This window comes from Cebus imitator, unplaced genomic scaffold (assembly GCF_001604975.1).
Source record: "Cebus imitator isolate Cc_AM_T3 unplaced genomic scaffold, Cebus_imitator-1.0 Scaffold233, whole genome shotgun sequence".
Lineage (NCBI taxonomy): Eukaryota > Metazoa > Chordata > Mammalia > Primates > Cebidae > Cebus > Cebus imitator.
In genome coordinates this window covers 2,745,800-2,764,576 of record NW_016107548.1, presented here as the reverse complement: position 1 = coordinate 2,764,576, position 18,777 = coordinate 2,745,800, and the positions used below count along the sequence as shown (strand labels likewise).

Genomic DNA, 18,777 nt, shown 5'->3' with positions numbered 1-18,777 from the left:
AAAAAAAAAAAAAAAAAACAACATACTATTGATGAAAGATTTTTTTGTGGGGGGTAAAGTTGCAAGTTAAATGTCTAGCTTCTGATCCTTTCTACTTTTTACCCATGGTGGGACCTTGAATACGTCATAAATTTTTAAATTTCAGTTCCTCATACACAAGGAAGATAATATCTCTTATCTAAGGGTTTTGGTGGAATTTAAATGGGTTAAGATAGGCAAAAGCATTCTGTAAACTTAATTACAATACAATTAATAATATGATCTGTTACTTGTATACATTGTTGTAAGGCACTTTTACATTCTTATGTGAATCCTTGCAGTAAGCCTATGTTATTATTCATTTTATCTATTTGATTAGGTCAGATAGATGACGGGGTTTCTATTCTACAAGGAAACTGAGGATTGCCAAGCTTCAATGACATGTCTAAGGTCACACAACTATGAAGTTGGTTATGTAGGTGCCAGAAATAAAAATTATGATTTTTTTACTCTGATTACTGCAGAAAAACTTTTATGTGTATCTATTTCTAATTTGTATGGGGCTTTTAGGTAATTCATAAAAATTATAGTTATAATGTTTCACAATAATAAATATCTCAGTTGTCCAGAATCTAACAATTTATACATGTTATATAATAGATTTATTTGTACTTTAAGAGAAACTGATAAATCACAAGGAAATAAACTGTGATCAGCTCTGGATTTATGAAGCTATTCAATTTACAAAGAGCCAAGTGTTCTGTCTTTTCTGCAGTGTGACATGGTGCTTAAGAAGTCAGGCACTAGAGCCAACCTGTAAGGACTGAGGTCCTGACATCCCCATGTGCTCCCTGTGTGACCATGGGCAAGTCACCTAACCATCATGCCTCCATCTGCTCACTAGTAAAGTGAAGACAATAGTTGTACCTACTTATTCATTTGTTTAAGGATTGCATGAGATAATGCATGTAAAGTAATTAGCACAGAGTAGTACATGGTGATTGCTCAATAAGTATTTGCTACTAATAATGCCATTTCTACATTATGAAAATTCATATCCAGAGTGATGACTCTCAAGCAAGTTAGTCTTCAGTTATCAAAGACAGATTTCATGCCCCTTGTTAAGTCCTTAGTAAGAGACCATAGCCATTTAAGCAGGAAGGAATTTAATAAGTGATATTGGGGAAGCTCACAGAATCCTAAGAAGAGGTAGAAGAACAAGTTTATCTAAGCTGTGCTTCCAAAAACCTCACCCAGAACCAGGCCCAGCATTGACCTGTTAAGGGAGTTTCTATGACCCAAACAGAACAATTCTGCCTCTGCTGCTCCCATATCAGCAGAGAGGATGCTCTGAATCCAGCCTGTTTTCATATGGCCCCTTCCACTGGCCAAAATGCCTCTGATCAGTGGAGCCTAAGCCAGTGTTTGCACTCTAGAGCCAGTGAGGATAAGAAAATCTCACTCCTGCTGTCTGTTTCTGTCTCTTTCTCCTCTTTCTCTCTCCCCACCTCTCCATCTCTCTCTCTTCTGACACAAACAATTCTACTACCACAATGTAGAAACTTCTACCCATAGTATTTGCAAGATTTTGGTCAGCCATTTAACGGCAAATCTCTGCATTACTTCATAAGACAATCAGATGTGAAGATTCTCAGTAAAGATTGAAATAAAACAACTTTTCAAGGAAAGTATGTTACAAGATAATTAAATTGGCTAGATTGACCTCCTCTTAGAGTGTTCTTGCTGATTGAGGTTTTGTTAATATATTGAGGGACAGGGATAATTTTGAACAAGATCAATAGTAAACTGTTTTTTAGAAATCTGTCTGGACGTATATTCACACATCCTGCAATATGTATCTCTTTTCTTTGGCACCTGAGAGAATTGATTTCAGCTGTCACTGGTTTTTAATCATTGCTTTGAAAGTGTCATATGAGCAAAGACAGCTTATCTACACTTGTGCTTCTGTCAACTAAACTGCCTTGCAGAGTTTATGTCTTCCTGCATGTTAATTTTAAATAAATTGACATGTAGATTACAATGTATGAAATGTCGTTAATAATAAATTGATATCAGTCAACCACCAGGAAACAAAAAGTAATGTTTAGAACTGTAAGGAGATTTAGGACTTTGCAAACCTTTATGGTTTTGTTTGTTTTATGCAATAAAAGAAGTATTAATTAGAGTAAAGTCTTTGATTTGGAATCGTCACTCAATAAATGTGTGTAGGAATTCTATTCTAGAATAATAAATGTGTGTAAGAATTCTATTCTAAAATACTCCAAAGCCCTAATTCCTCCTTTCTTTCTTCCTTTCAAAGATTTCCTTCATTTTCACTCAATACCCACCCATCCTCATTCTCACAAAGAGAAAAAAATATCACCCCACCCACTCCTGCTGCTTCCTTTTCCCACCATCTCATTTCTAGTCTCCAAGCAAAACCAGGTCCTGGGTTATAATGATACACAAACCCTGCCCATTCTGTCACAGAGGTAATCTACAGCCATATGCAAGCCACTGGAATTTCAAGATAATTTTATATGTTATGGACTGATAACATAATAAACTCAGATTTATTCAAATCAACCCTTAACTTCACCAAGGAAACCATTCTTATCTAATGGTAAGCCATATAGCCACATATGAGACTCAGGAAGTCCTTTTTCTACCCTCTGTCTAAGATCTACTCCCAACTCTGATTCTGAGTCTGTTGGCTTCTAACTGGGCTCAGGATTCCCAGAGCTCTGGTCTTCCCTAGAAATCAAAGCGTGAGTTCAACCCAGGCCTTACAGAACTCAGTGACAGTTAATCCAGAAAATGAAAACACAAAACACCAGAATAGGAGATATATGGCCATGAATTTAGTGTTTATGTCACAAGGAACTTTCTAATATAAAAGTGAAGAAATCACAAAGCAAAAATATAAATAAGCTGGCCACATATAATGTAAAACCTCTGTACGATATCAGAAAGATTATAAACAAAAAAGTGAAAGGCAAACTGGGAAAAATGTTCTTTTTGATTATAACTCACAAAAGATTGATCTTCTTAATATCCCAAGAACTCAAATTTGCAGGGAAAACATCCAGAGCCCCATAGAAAAATCAGCAAAAGGTTAGAATAGGCATGTCACAGAAGAGAAAATTCAGATGGCTAAAAGCATATTTAAAATTTTCAGACCTTCTAGTGATACTAATGTAACATATATTAATGTACAAATACCATTTTCCCTCTCTCAAACTAACAAAGAATAAAAATTTACAGTGCTGAATGATTATAGTAAAACAGCAACCATATGCCTGCATCTTTACTAACATGGAATTGATTTTGAAGATTATTCATCCTAAAGTCTTTTTTTTTTTTCTTTTTTGAGATGGAGTCTTATTCTGTTGCCCAGGCTGGAATGCAGTGGCGAGATCTCGGCTCACTGCAACCTCTGCCTATTGGGTTCAAGCAATTCTCCTGCCTCAGCCTCCTGAGTAGCTGGGATTACAGGCACCCATCACCATGCCTGGCTAATTTTTGTATTTTTAGTAGAGATGGGGTTTTACCATGTTGGCCAGGCTGCTCTCAAACTCCTGACCTTAAGTGATCCGCCTGCCTTGGCCTCTCAGAGTACTGGGATTACAGGTGTGAGCCACTGGGCACAGCCTAAAATCATTTTTAAGGGGTCTCTAAGGTAAATTATAAAACTGGAAGGATAGTAAACACTATTTACAGAAATACCTATATTATTCTTTGGAAAGAGAATGGAATAGATTGGAAGATGAAATTTGATTTTCTGAAAATGGGTACAAGAAAATTAATTTTTAGGCAAAAACACGAATTTTGTTTAATTAGAATAATGGACTATTTGTCCCCGCTCCCAAAAGTCTTGAATTCTATTTCTGACTCTACCTCTATCCTGCTCTGTGAGGTAGGAGTAATTAACACAGAGTAGTACATGGTGATTGCTCAATAAGTATTAGCTACTAATAATGCCATTTCTACATTATGAAAATTCATACCCAGAGTGATGACTCTGAAGCAAGTTAGTCCTCAGTTATCAAAGACAGATTTCATGCCCCTTATACTGGATCAAGTCCTTAGTAAGAGACCATAGCCATTTAAGCAGGAAGGAATTTAATAAGTGATATTGGGGAAGCTCACAGAATCCCCAATATGTGCAGCTGAACATTAATCCACTCCTCACCATAGAAATAACCAAAATTCTACCTACTTCACCATGAGCTATGTCTATTGTGAGAAAGTTTTTGACAAAAGATACTAGAGGTTGGTAGACTGTTGAATCTGGAAAACTGGGCTCTCAGAAAGAGAAGGAAAACATTTCCTGAGTTCTTCCTTTCTGTTCTCCTATTAATATTTCCTCCATAGTAGGATTAGATTTAAATATAGAAAAGGCATTCTAAAAAGAAACATACAGCAGTATACACAGGATAAAATTATCCATTGTGTATCTACTTACTGTGCAAAAAGTGCACAGGGAAAGCCCAGAATTAAAGAAAGATAATGAGAGATTGGTAAATATACCACCGAGACTTTGGGGTGGTGTGCTGGCCGGCACAGTCCTAGGTCCTGCACTGTGTGGCCTCTTGTCTTGGTCTGTCCCCAGGCACCATGAGATAACAGAGCATTTTGTACTCAGCAAGTTTGAAAATACAGAAAATCTGTGCAATATAAATTTTGGGTTTATATTTCACAATTCAGTGAGTTTTAAAAAGAAGTCGAATAGCCTAGTTTTTATTTACAAGAATATTTTCCTTTAAATTGTATGAATTATGGCTCTCACAGTGTCATTTAAAACAAATCCGGAGTTCCTACCAGAGTTCCTACCGTGTTTTTACACATACTGTATTCCCATGAAAACAGGTCTTGTGAAGGCTGATTTGATGAAAAATGATGTAATATGAATTAATTTTTAAGTTAAAAATGTGATTGTTTTCCCTAACCTGTCCTAATCAGTGGTTCAGTTTATAATCTATTAGTCATTTGGCAAGAAAAAGCATTTGTTCTACATGCTTTTTGCTCAATTGAAAGATTAAGATTTTCTGTGTCAAACATTCTCTTTTTAAATCAGAAAACTCCAAGTAAGGGTATTAGTTTTGTGATGACTTCAATTTGTTGGTGCACTGAAGTTAGGAAACAGCATATAAATTTTATCCAGCTGGGCGTAACTGGTGTAGTAACATAAGGAGATTTTTCAGGAGGTAAAACAGTTTTAAGGTATAAAGGTCATTGCCTTATTTCGAAGGCATTGAAAAGAGCGAAACTTATCTCCTAAAGGGATTAGCTTTTTTGCCTTCACTTATTATTACTGTACTGGCTTCACTTTCTTTTTTGAAATGTTCCTTGTGAACTTGCATTAGGATTTTAACTCATTGGAGGAAAATTGTTTGTGTGGATGAAACAGAATCAACAAGTCCATGAGCTGGTGTATAATTATCTCAAAAAAAAAAAAAATGAGTAGACTTAGACGTACAGGAAATAGACCTGGTAAGCTGAATTTTAAAGGGTAACAGGCAAAATGCAAACACCACAATTTTGGTCACTACTTAATGTAGAGTGTTTGCACTGTTGTACATCAAGTTAAAGATTGATGATCATATGTATGCCATATGGAAAGGACTGATTTCATCAAGTCTTTGAAGCTATGCAATATTAATAAATATGTAATTAATGGCATAAAGCACATCTTCAAATTTAAAGATTAGTCCAAGGAGGAGGAGGAGGAGGAAAGGGAGATATACTATAACATTAGTATTTCTGATCTCAAGAGTTTAAAACCTAAGAACGACCAGTGCCTCAGTCTATTTGCATTGTTATAACAGAATGCCTGAGGTGGAGACATTTATAAGAACAAAACTTTATTCTTCATAGTTCTGGAGTCTGGGAAGTCCAAGATCAAGGCACTGACAAGTTTGATAGTCTGGTGAAGGCTGCATCCTCCAGAGGGGAGAAACACTGTGTCCTCACATGGCAGAAGAGTAGAAGAGCAAAGTAGCTGGATGCTGCATGAAGCCTCTTTTGCCTCTTTTATAAGGGTCTTAATACCATTAACAAGGGAGCAGCCCTCATGGCCTAATCACCTCTTGAAGGCCCTACCTGTTAACTCTGCCACATTGACAGTACCTGATTTTTGGAGGAGACACATTCAAACGATAGCTACCAAACACTCACAAAAGGGAAATTTGTCCATCAATTCTATATAGACACATGCCCACCTGCCTCTTAACTTCATGGGGATTTTGTTTCCTACAGAAACCCTTGGTCTAAAAACTGCATTGTTGATTTCCTAAGTGGTAATCTGATTTGGCGACATTATATGCTCCACCTGTAGTTTACCCTGAATGCACCATTACCTGTCTTAAGCTTAGCCTGGCTGTGGTCACCAGGGATACCTTTTATTTATATCCATCTAACTTCCCACAAATACAGATCCTCCAAATATCAGGATGCTTGTACCAACATTCAAATTAAGACTATTTTAAATTCTGATTAGGCATCTTGACAAGCATATGAGTTGAAGTGTCAGTTATAATACCTTATTTTGTATCTATTGAAAGCTTACTGTGTACCCTAGAACAATGACTACTTATTAATTAATTCAACTCTGATATTTCCATTTTCATCTTCTTGTAGCAATATACTTGCCCAATATACTTCCAGGATCATAGAAGGGGCTTAAGGCATTTTGATGAGTGAATAAATGAATGAATGAATAAAGGACATTTAGGGACCATAGAGGGAGAGGTGAAGCAGGAAGGAAATGATCTAAATATAGTACTGGGGCAGAAGTGGAATTTTGAAGTTCTCAACAAGAATCCTAGGAAGTTGTCACATATACTTAGGAAGCCTTCAACCTTGATTATATTCATGAGTTCAAATAATGACAGCATTGGTCTGTGAAATGCTGTTTTCAAAAATTAGAACCTTGGAAAAATGACAAAATCTTGGGTTTGGAGAGAAGATCTAATATATCCTTAGCAACTAGCAGCTACTGAAAATCAGGACCTGGGATCGTGAAAACTGAATGGAAAGGAACTCGCATGATAAAATATGCTTCTTAGTTCAGGCTGCTGTAACTAAGTACCATAGGCTGGGTAGTTTATAAACAACAGAAATTTATTTCTCACAGATCTGGAGGCTGGAAATCCAAAATAGGCATGGTGAAGATCTGGTGAGGGCTCTCTTTGGGATTGCAGACTGCTGACTTCTCATTGAATCTTCACATGGCAGAAAGAGAGTGAGCTCTCTGGCCTTTTCCTATCAGAGCACAAATCCCATTCATGAAGGCTACTCCCTCATGATATAATTACATCCCCAAAGCCTGGCTTCCTACTACTCATCACATTGAGGCTTAGAATGTCAACATACGAATTTTGGGGGAGGCTTAGAATTTCAACATGTGAATTTTGGGGGACACAGACATTTTGTCCATAATAATATGTTTTTCACATTGAATCATCAAACAAGAAAAAGTAGCATCTTCTTTGTAGTACTTTAGATCCGCCAAACACTACTAATTAGTACTACGGGAAAGAACTCAGTTAAGTATTTCAAATCTAATATTTGTCAATTTTTTCTCACCACCTCTGTCTGTGGGTAGTTTAGTTCCCCTGTATGGTGGAGCAGAGGCAGCCACCAGTGCAGACATCAGTGGGCTTCTCTACTGGGTGCACTCCGGGGGCAAAAGCAGGGATTTCAGGAAATTGCACCTCCATTGCCTGCCCTGGGAGATGAGACTTTCTTTTTTAATTAAAATTGTTGACAGGAAACTGTGCACCAGTCAGTGGAACCCTGTGCATTTTCTTGTAAGTGGGCTTTGATAAATAGCCAAATATTAGTAACTCTAGGAATTGCCTGGAGTTACTAAGAATCATCAGAATCATTAATTAGAGCTTGATTAAAGAGGAACCTCTGACCAGTAGGAACTGCAGCTACTGTGTTTCTTAGAGTTCCCCAAAACATTTCATGGGTATTTCTTAACAGGCTCATTGTTATTGTTTATTCTGTTTTTTAGAAGACAGTGACACCTTGATTTTTGTGTTATTAAAAACTCCTTTAAAAAATATGTTGTCACTCATAGTTGATGTCTGAATTCCTGAGCTTGGACAAAGTGCATACGGCCATTCAAAAAAAGGCATATCTAGCTACAAATGGGCAGCTTTTGGCATAGGGACCTTTACATGGGCCTGACTACAAATAATATTCTGCTTCTTGAATACGGACAGGGTTTTAAAGAAATCACAGTCCTTCTAAATGATGCAGGCGGATAACTTAACAAAATCAAATGGCTGGACTGAAATAAGTATAATTTGCTCATTTTTCCTGATTAGAATTGTAGTTATTAAAGAACTGCTGAAGATAAATAGTCATGTTCTTTTGACCTTTTGATAAAGGAAGGAATCAAAAAGAGGGCAGGAGGGAAGTGGCATTTGATGCCAGTTCCTGGAAGCAGTGCATGTGTGGACCCAGCATACTACTTGCAAGTCCATTGATTATTTTTCAGACCTTTTACAGATTTGCAGTAATAGTACATAATTACAAAAGGGTGCATCATGCACATATTTTTTATACATGCAGCATTTTAGGGGTTGCTCACAAAACTTCACACATTTCTCTTTTAGCTATAGTCTGCAATAAACCAAGTGACTTTTTTTCTTTTCCATTTTGAACTGGATGCAAGTAAGCTGGCCAACAGCAAGATGGGACACATTTTTACAAAAGAAACCAGATGTCACCCAGTTTCCACAGAGAAATCTGTGAATCATGGAGGGTTTCCATCAAAAAGAACTATGATAAGCACAACACCAATTTTACCTTCTCGTTTCCATTCTAGTTCTTCTATTAGTTCTGAGACAATTTTGAAAAATGGAGGGAAGGCAAAGAATATTACCAGAACCTTCCTGTACCTATGCTTTAATATCTTTAGGATGCACATGCATTTAATAGTTGAACTATTGACAATGGTATGGAAACTTACCTTTCTCTTCCCTTCTCAAACTCTCTCTCTCCCAACAGTTTGTGGCTCATCCCAACTGCCAGCAACAGCTCTTGACGATCTGGTATGAAAACCTCTCAGGCCTAAGGGAGCAGACCATAGCAATCAAGTGTCTCGTTGTGCTGGTTGTGGCCCTGGGCCTTCCATTCCTGGCCATCGGCTACTGGATTGCACCTTGTAGCAGGGTACAGGCTTTCTACATCTCTTTCCTCTATGGTTGGTGTACCATGTCTCTTTGGGATTAAAAAAAAGTAAAAGCTTCATGCTTAATACTCTTATCAGTTTTACGCTGAATGTTAATTGACTCAAGAACACAGATTTTGCTTTTTAATTACTGGATCAATTCAAATAAAGGATGAAAAAGGATTTGGTACTAATGGGATAGATCACATGTTCAGGCATAAAATATTTAGGCTTTTAAGATAAAAATCCTCATGGTAGACAGAGAAGGAAAAGCTGCTTGAGCAAAGTAGTACTTGTATTGATTTTATTGACAGCTTATTAACAGTGTCAGCTGGGCTGGCCTGTGGACAGACCCGGGAATGGAGAGCATGACTGCAGTAGTACCAAGAAACAGTTATGCTGGGAACTAGAAGGGCAGCCCATTTGGACCTGTCAGAAGAAATCTAAGGTTGATTATGTGAAGCACAGTTGAGAACAGTGGTGGTATTCAAAGTCTTCAAGAAAATGCACGTCAGGTTCCCCTAGCCCTTTGTTCATTCAGACAGTTCTTAAAAATGTAGAATTTAGGCTGGGCATGGTGGCTCATGCTTGTAATCCCAGCACTTTGTGAGGCCAAGGCTGGTGGATCACGAGGTCAGGAGATCAAGACCATTATGGCTAACACAGTGAAACCCCGTCTCTACTAAAAATACAAAAAATTAGCCAGGTGTGGTGGCACGCACCTATAGTCCCGCCTACTTGGGAGGCTGAGGCAGGAGAATCACTTGAACCCAGGAGGCAGAGGTTGCAGTGAGCCGAGATCGTGCCACTGCACTCCAGACTGGGCGACAGGGCAAGACTCTGTCTTAAAAAAAAAAAATGTAGAATTTAGTTTCTGGGGTTTTAGATTTTTTTTAGATTGCTTATTTGGTTTTGCTTGGATCATTTTGGTTAGTACCTTCGTTCTCCTCTCAACTTGCCAATGTAGAATCAGTTTAGTTGTGCCCAAGAGATCCCCTAGCAAGATGAGGAAGGAATACTAGTCATACCAGTTATTAAGGGCACTGCCAGAGAGAAAGAGTTGTGCTGAGATCCTTTAATCCTGTTTTTATATTCTGAAATTTGATTTTGTTTAAATCAGAGGTAGTTTCAAGGCAAAATGAGTAAAGGGCACTTACAAATGATCCTGGAAATCTGCCATCTCTCTGGCTCAGCAGTCTCCCCCGGCAGAGTTCTGCTCTGAAAACACCATAGATGTATGAGAACATTCATCCATCTCACTTCATCATTGAGTTGCCCATGCAATCTAAGGCAGAAAATTTGTCATTTTGATAATGTTTGATAACTCAACTAAGTACTTTTGTTATGTATCATGGAAAATTACAGTAAGATTCTTCAAATACATAAACACTAAAGATGAAAAACTATAAATAATATGAGAGGGCAAGCAATAAAACAAAAACTACATCCTATCCAAATAATTTTCCTTTCTGAAGGAAATGAGTTGCAAAATTCAGGCTTAGAAGTCTCTTAGGGGAGCTTAATCAGTTAAAACATTCCATCAGGTTTGAAGTTGACATCTTGGGGTTCACTTCTTTTTTTCCTACACATTTACAAGTACAACTGTGGAATGCTCTGCAGAGAAGGGAAACGTGGAGGTTGAGCCATTCCCGGAGCTCATGTTTATAGCTGCCATATACCACCTATCTTACAGCAAAACGGCAACATAGCAAGAATTTTCCATGTAGATCCCATTTTTGAGATTGGCATTCTGCTTTCTTTTCATGTTATTTAAAGTTTTAAAAGATTGACCTTTAGGAGAAACAGACTTGGCAATTCCCAAGAAATTTCTATGTGCTAGGGATAAGCTACCCCAAATGTGCCCTTTTTGCAGCTGTATAACAGCAAGGTGATGTGTAAATGTGTTATTTTTTCTGTGTCTCACATAGAAAATGTGACATTTGTCTGTGTGCATTCATACTCAATCCTGAAAATACGAGACATTTCCTTCATCATTTATTGACATCACATTAAGGTTCTAGACCTGCAAAAACTTTTGTTTGGAGTTACAGTCCTTTAAATGTGAACTTCATTACTTTATAAGGTCATAGAGTGAGTTAAAAAGCAGGGTTTGAGAGTGTAGAATAGAGAACATACTTGATAAATCTACCAAATGTACCTAATTCTTGGACTGTGGAAGCCCTTGGGACAGAAGGAATTGTTTTTCATTTTCACAAGAACGTGGGACTTTTAAGGACATTATATCATAGGGGATTTTAAAGGAGTCACCTTAAAATAATTATAAACTGAACTTTAGAAATCCTTTTGTACCATTTACATGATTATCCAACTCAGAGATCACTTTCAATTAAGTTAACCTACTTAGAGGTTTTAATTATTGTGTATCTCCCTCTTCTCATTAGGGGTAGTAACAGATACAATGTTGATCTTGATTCTAATATTTTCTGCCTTTTTTATAGTGTACCAGGTATAACTTGATTTTGGAATATTTAGAATGAAAACTAAAATTTACTTCTGTAGTAGTAACTTTTCTTTTTTTTTCTTTTTTGAGACGGAGTTTCGCTCTTGTTACCCAGGCTGGAGTGCAATGGCGCGATCTCAGCTCACCGCAACCTCCGCCTCCTGGGTTCAGGCAATTCTCCTGCCTCAACCTCCTGAGTAGCTGGGATTACAGGCACGAGCCACCATGCCCAGCTAATGTTTTGTATTTTTAGTAGAGACGGGGTTTCACCATGTAGACCAGGATGGTCTCGATCTCTTGACCTCGTGTTCCACCCTCCTCGGCCTCCCAAAGTGCTGGGATTACAGGCTTGAGCCACCGCGCCCGGGTGTAGTGTAATTTTTTTAATCATCACAGGGTTTTTAATGTCTTATATGAGTCTATAAGCTCATCATAACATCTCAGTTGCAAAGCGGTAAAGAATTATACAGTACAAAGTTGAAGTTTCTTTTCCTAGACCCTAAAAATCTGGACTTTGCATATTATTTTCTGTAAAAATAAGAGCAAGTACCAGTATGGGCTCTGTGATTTCCAGGAGTGCATCTGTGAATGCAGCCTACCCTAAGACAAATTGAACGTTTAGAAACCATGAATTTTGAAGACTTATTAAATTATTTTTGGAGGAAGCATTCCCCTAAAAGAATATTTTTCACAATGTAGAGCTTTTTGGAAACAGAAACAGAATTTTGAGTGTTCTCCTTTCATCTATTTTTTTTTTAAATCCTGTATTGTAACTGCCACAAGTGAAAGCCAGATTCTCTGAAGCAAACTTTTCCTCTATGCTTTGTTACAGCTGGGGAAAATTCTGCGAAGCCCTTTTATGAAGTTTGTAGCACACGCAGCTTCTTTCATCATCTTCCTGGGACTGCTTGTGTTCAACGCCTCAGACAGATTTGAAGGCATCACCACACTGCCCAATATCACGGTTATTGACTATCCCAAGCAGATCTTCAGGGTGAAAACCACCCAGTTTACATGGACTGAAATGCTAATTATGGTCTGGGTTCTTGGTAAGCCTTTTATTTTAAGTACCCTAATTTCTACCAAAAAGTAATTATATAAATAATTGTCATTTTCTATTGAAAAAAATATTATCTTATATGACGATAACATCACTGTTGTAAGATAAGCTAAATAGCAAAATAATTAAATAATTTTCTAGCTAGGTGATACTAAAGGGTATCCCTTAATACTAAATAAATTTTTTCATGAGTAACATGAGCCTAATTACAAATATACTGTGTTTCAGAAATCTAACTTCAATTATTGAACAAGATATAAGTTTTAAAACGTGACTCTCTGTGATCAATTATTTAATTGAAATACTTATGAAATGACCCAGTGGTTATCAATTGACGACAGAGAATTTCTCTGTTGCTTTAGTTCCAGAGATTTTAAGAGACTTTCCATTTTCAGAATATTTGTTATTAGGTTGGGTACTAAAGTAATTGTGGTTTTTACTATTTTTAAAATGGCAAAAACTGCAATTACTTTTGCACCAACCTATTTCAACTTACAATAACCCATTTTGAATAGCTAGGTTAAAATAAGAATTTGACGCAATGTGAGGAAAATAATTTGTTGTGCTCCATGCTAAGAAATGGAAACTGGAACAAGGTTGTTTATTGCTGATTAATCCGAAGTCATTTTTGCACATTCTCTTTTATCCAGTGTAATTCTTGGTATCTTCTCATTTTCTGAGTTAGTAGTTTCGTTCTTCTCCTCATTCACTCCTGTGGCCTCAGCCTAGGTCATATAATTATTTTATAAATTTTCTTTTAAGCCATTATATATATTTTAAATTCCACAATATTTTCCCTTTTTGTAGTCAGGACAATTTGTTAAGTTGGACTATTTTGTCCTCATTTTCTGCTTTCAGTTCCTTCAGAATGTCCTAGGGCCACCCACTTAAGGGTTTCATCTTTTTCAAATGATGTTGCTTTCTTCCCAGCATGACATGGAAATGAGGAGAGAGGATAAGAGGATTATTGGGAAACTGTTCTTCTTGTTAAAAATCTTGGGGACTTATTTCTCCACTAATCACTATGGTTCGATAACTAACCATTGTCATCTTATAAGAACATATTTTCTTCTCCAAAAGTCTTATGGGATGACTTGAAGAGCCTTCCTTGCTTATTTCCTTTCCTTCTTCCTTGTCCCCACCCTCCTCTACCACCTCCTCTACATGAATAAAGACATTTCTGGTGCCACATGTAGACTGTACTTCTCCAAATTCTAATGTGGTGGAGTGAATTATTTTCTTAGCAGGAGCTTCTTCCATTTAACTCTGCCCAGGGCCTCAGTGACCATAGAGTCAATGCTTTGTGATGCCTAGTACAGCGCTTGATGTGTAGGGTATTTCAGAGAAGTGGCTGATGATGGACAGAATAATGGCTTCTTGGTGTAGCCTGTAAAATCTGACCTGCACCTTCTGTATTTGTTGTGACAGGAATGATGTGGTCTGAGTGTAAGGAGCTCTGGCTGGAAGGACCTAGGGAATACATTTTGCAGCTGTGGAATGTGCTCGACTTTGGGATGCTCTCCATCTTCATTGCTGCTTTCACAGCCAGATTCCTAGCTTTCCTTCAGGCAACAAAGGCACAACAGTATGTGGACAGTTATGTCCAAGAGAGTGACCTCAGCGAAGTGACACTCCCACCAGAGATACAGTATTTCACTTATGGTAAGTTGTTAGCTTCAGGGTACCCTTCTGTTTTGGGAAAGGTATCAGAACCACATTTTGGAAGGAAATGCCAATGATAGGTGTATTGAATATTTACTATGGACAGTGGAGAAAGCATGAACTTTGGAACTCTACACAACGATTCATTTCAAAGCTATGACTCCGCCTTGTTGTGTAACCTTGTTCAGGTCAATTTGCTTCTCTGTGTGTCAGTTTCCATAGCTATAAAAAGACAGTGTTGCAAGATGGAAGAAAATTATCTTTAACCCTATAAGATAATTACTATTGGGACTGTCTTAATTAGGGAAAAAATAGTTTGATAAACTGCTTGAATGTGGAAGATAAGTACCTGAGAGCATGGATTCAAGGAGATAAGATAATAAAAAGTGTCAAACTGCTCTGCAGGCAAAGTGAACAGTAATTCAACAGGGGCAGGAAGTAGGTTCTAAAGTGACCGTGAGAATGTAAGCCCTGGAGAAACAGCAGGAATATGGGGAGAGAATGTTGTCCTGTTCACATGGCATGGAATGGGGTTCATGCCAAACTTCTCTATATTATGTCAGTGAGACCTCAGCTGACATCCTATGTGAAAGGACTTGATGCCTTCCTTGCCCCATACAAGTAATGTTAGCCTCCTTTCCCTTGAGGCCAAATTGAGGAGCCATAGTTAGCAAATTTGTATATGATTGTAAAATCTGAAATATGGAAAAGACTTCAGATTTCATGAAAGTATTGTATAATTTTCATCTTACAAGTAAGGGAACTCAGGCACAGAGTTTAAATGTGTTCTGGTTGTGAAGAATTATTTTTTATGGGTATAATTAGGGCACACTGTGATGAGTACAAGCAGCATGTTAATGTTATTGAAGGCTGGACTTCAGCTCCGAAATATACGATGTAATTAAGCACCTCTGTTATTGTCATAAGCAAAGATGTTTATATACCAAGGAGACTTGTTCAAATAAGCACCATTTGATTAATTAATTTTAGATTGTATTTTATGTAATATATCTTGACTATTTCATAACCTATTTATTTAAATTTATTCACGTATATTTAGTGACTGTTGTCTGGAAGGGAATTTGTGGATTAAGGCTTCCCTACCTCCTATGTGTATTGTTTTGATCAAGTTTTTAACTTTTCTAAGTCTGGTTTCTCTAAAAAGAGGATAATAGTATCACATCCATAGGGTCATTGAAAGAAGTATCTGACACATATTAAACATTCAATAAATGTTAATTTCTTAAACTTTTATTTTGGATTCAGAGGGTACATGTGCAGATTTGTTACCTTAGTATATTTCATGATTCTAAGGTTTAGAGCTAAGAATGACCCCATTACCTGGTTACTGAACATATACACAATAGATAGTTTTTCACACCTTTCCTCTTCCCTCTAGTAATTTCCAATTTCATTGTTGCTATGTTTATGTCCATGAGTACCCAATATTTAGCTTCCACTTATAAGTGAGAACCTGCCATATTTGGTTTTCTATTCCTGCATTAATTCACTTAGGATAATGGCCTCCAGCTGCATCCATGATTGTTGTTCCTTTTTGTGGCTTCATAGTATTCAGTGGTATAGATATACTACATTTTCTGTATCCAATCCACTGTCGATGAGTACCTAGGTTGATGCCATATCTTAGCTATTGTGAATAGTGCTGCAATGAAGATGCAAGTGCATGTGTGTTTTGGTAAAATAATGTTTTATTTTGGATATATACCCATGAATGGAGTTGCTGAATTGAATGGTAGTTCAAAGTTCTTTGAGAAATCTCCAAAGTACTTTCCACAATGGCTGAACTGATCAATAAATGTTAATTTTTGTTGTTATTGCAGATGTCTACAATACATCCATTCTTTTGGGAATGACTCAGTTTACACAAAATTAATCACATAATATTTCACTGACCTGCCAGGTCTGCTGCAGACATAATGTGACCTTGAAAGGGTTGTTAGGGGTCCTCATTCTGAATCTATATCCAAAATTTTTTTACTTCAGTGGCATTTTACATTTTTTTTAGGGATAAGTTATATTGCTTAGATATCACATCATCAGCATCATTGTGATTCAGTGACATTTTCACTCCTCGAAATATTTTATTTGCATAAACTGTTGGTTGAACTAATTTTTCCACAAAATATGGAAAAGAAATTACACTCCAGCTGTGCCTACAGGATGATAAAGTCGCTAGTCAGTAAATCTAATAACTGAAGGGACAAATCAGTCAAGTTAGTTTTTTGTCATCCTGGATACAGCCTATGTCTAACGAAGTGTTTTAACCATTTCATGTTTTGTATTTTATTCTGTTTCTGCTCAATGTGAAGTCAGCTTAGCATCTTTTTAATAGTAAGTAATCCATCGAAAGTAATGTAGAATTTATGTTTCTGGTTTAAGATCAAAATAGTACCTGGACAGTTAATTAAATCTAGAGTAGCTTCAACTGAAATGGTAACCACCTACCTACAAGATAGATCCTATTTAAGGTATTTGCTTTGTGTAGTTGGAAATGAATAGAAAGCTCCATTTTTAATCTCTTTCTTTTTTTTTCTAGCTAGAGATAAATGGCTCCCTTCTGACCCTCAGATTATATCTGAAGGCCTTTATGCCATAGCTGTTGTGCTCAGCTTCTCTCGGATTGCGTACATCCTCCCTGCAAATGAGAGCTTTGGCCCCCTGCAGATCTCTCTTGGAAGGACTGTAAAGGACATCTTCAAGTTCATGGTCCTTTTTATCATGGTGTTTTTTGCCTTTATGATTGGCATGTTCATACTTTATTCTTACTACCTTGGGGCTAAAGTAAATGCTGCTTTTACCACGTAAGTAAAACATCTTATGATAAAGGTACAATTAGGAGAAATTTTAACAAATCTAGAGGAAGCAAAGGAAAAATTTCTCTGATTGTAATAAAGATGTTTTTAAGTGCAGAAAAGAATCCATTAAAAACAGTGCTTGTGTGTGATTACATTGCTCTGAGCTTAGTCAGCATTTGACCATAGAATGGATCAGAATTTGGAAAAACCTTAGACAAAACTGGCTATTTGAAGAAAACAGGATAACAAATTTCTAATACTGGATGTCTCTTACATTACATATAACATTAAAATTAGTTTCATCATTTTTTAGCCAGTACTTTTCTTTCAGAAAGGAAGCATTAGCTTTTATTGTAATGTATTCATTAATCAGTACAGGGAGTCGAGTAAGAGGAAATTATAGCTAAATGTTTTATAGCGCACTATCATGGTAATACCAGTGTCTTCCTTTGGCCATACTGGTTTCTGCACTGGAGACTCACCACTTCCATGAAGTCTTCCTTGATCAAGCTTCCTTAGTCATTTTCCCTTTAAGTTCCTTCAGCATCGAGACACTCAGATTGTGAGATCTTTTTGCACCCAATAGTGTTTGAATGTCATGGAGGTAGGGCCCCCCACCTCTGTACTGCAGTTCTTCCACTTGGGGAGGTTATAAACCCTCCCTACTTTCCCTTTGTTCCCGATAATGCCACAGCTGGAAACAAACTATACACTCAATAACTACTCTATAGGCTGAAGTAGAATATCAAGTCCTTGTAGACATCTCAACTGTTCTAAAATGAATTTTTTTAAATAGTTACTATAGAACAGGTCTTAGAGGTGAGACTTGAAACTCACTGTATCGTAATGAAGAAGAAGAAGGAAAATCTTTTTTAACTCAGCAGGGAAATGACAAAGAGATCCTGCACATATTGTAACTCCTGCCCCCTTTTTCCTTTTAACTCTATGGTTATACATAACTCATTTTATACATTCTATTTTCTTCACTGTTTTGTCTAGGGACGTGGTCATACAATGTAGTAGAAAGGACATAGGCTGAAAATCATGCAGAACTGGATTTGAAAGCAATCTCTGCTGTTTTCTAGCTGTGGCTTTTGGTTAAGTTCCTGAACATTTCTCAGTGTTAGTCTCCTTATTTTTAAAATAAGCACAATAAAGTTTAAATAAGGTTGTCGTGACGATTATGTAAGGTGAGTTATATAAAGCCTCTTGCCCACAGTAGGAGCTCAGAACTGCCAGTGTCCTTTCCTTTTTTTACTATCCCCCTCTTCCCACACAGGCACTCCATATAGATTCGAAGAGAAGGTAGGGGCAGCAAGGTTTGCAAAGGAGCAAGAGGAAGGAGCAGGAGAATTTTTGTGATGCAGTTAAATAAATGGCAGGAATAAAGAGGTTATAGTTTTTCTTACTCTCCTGTCAGCATCTATGCCATAACATCACAAATGTTTCATAATTGAGAGTTACTCTCTAGAAACAGAGCTATTCAACCATCCATCCTCAGGGTGTAGCAAAATTTCTAGAACATAATAGGTGCTCCATCAACATTTGTTGTATGAATGAATGAATAAACTAGTACTGAAGCCTACAAATCTATAAAATTCATTGTTATTTAGGA

At 37.1% G+C, this 18,777-nt stretch overlaps 1 protein-coding gene across 7 annotated transcripts in view; it reads left to right on the top strand.

Moving 5' to 3' along the window:
- Positions 1–18,777, top strand: part of TRPC3 (transient receptor potential cation channel subfamily C member 3) — a 69,677-nt gene that overhangs the window by 27,657 nt on the left and 23,243 nt on the right. For all 7 annotated transcript variants that reach the window (XM_017497593.2, XM_017497592.2, XM_037727510.1 and 4 more), the window contains exons 4-7: positions 9,001–9,165; positions 12,457–12,673; positions 14,113–14,346; positions 16,904–17,168. In XM_017497593.2, the coding sequence (XP_017353082.1) occupies positions 9,001–9,165; positions 12,457–12,673; positions 14,113–14,346; positions 16,904–17,168 (881 nt within the window). The remainder of the gene's footprint in view (positions 1–9,000; positions 9,166–12,456; positions 12,674–14,112; positions 14,347–16,903; positions 17,169–18,777) is intronic.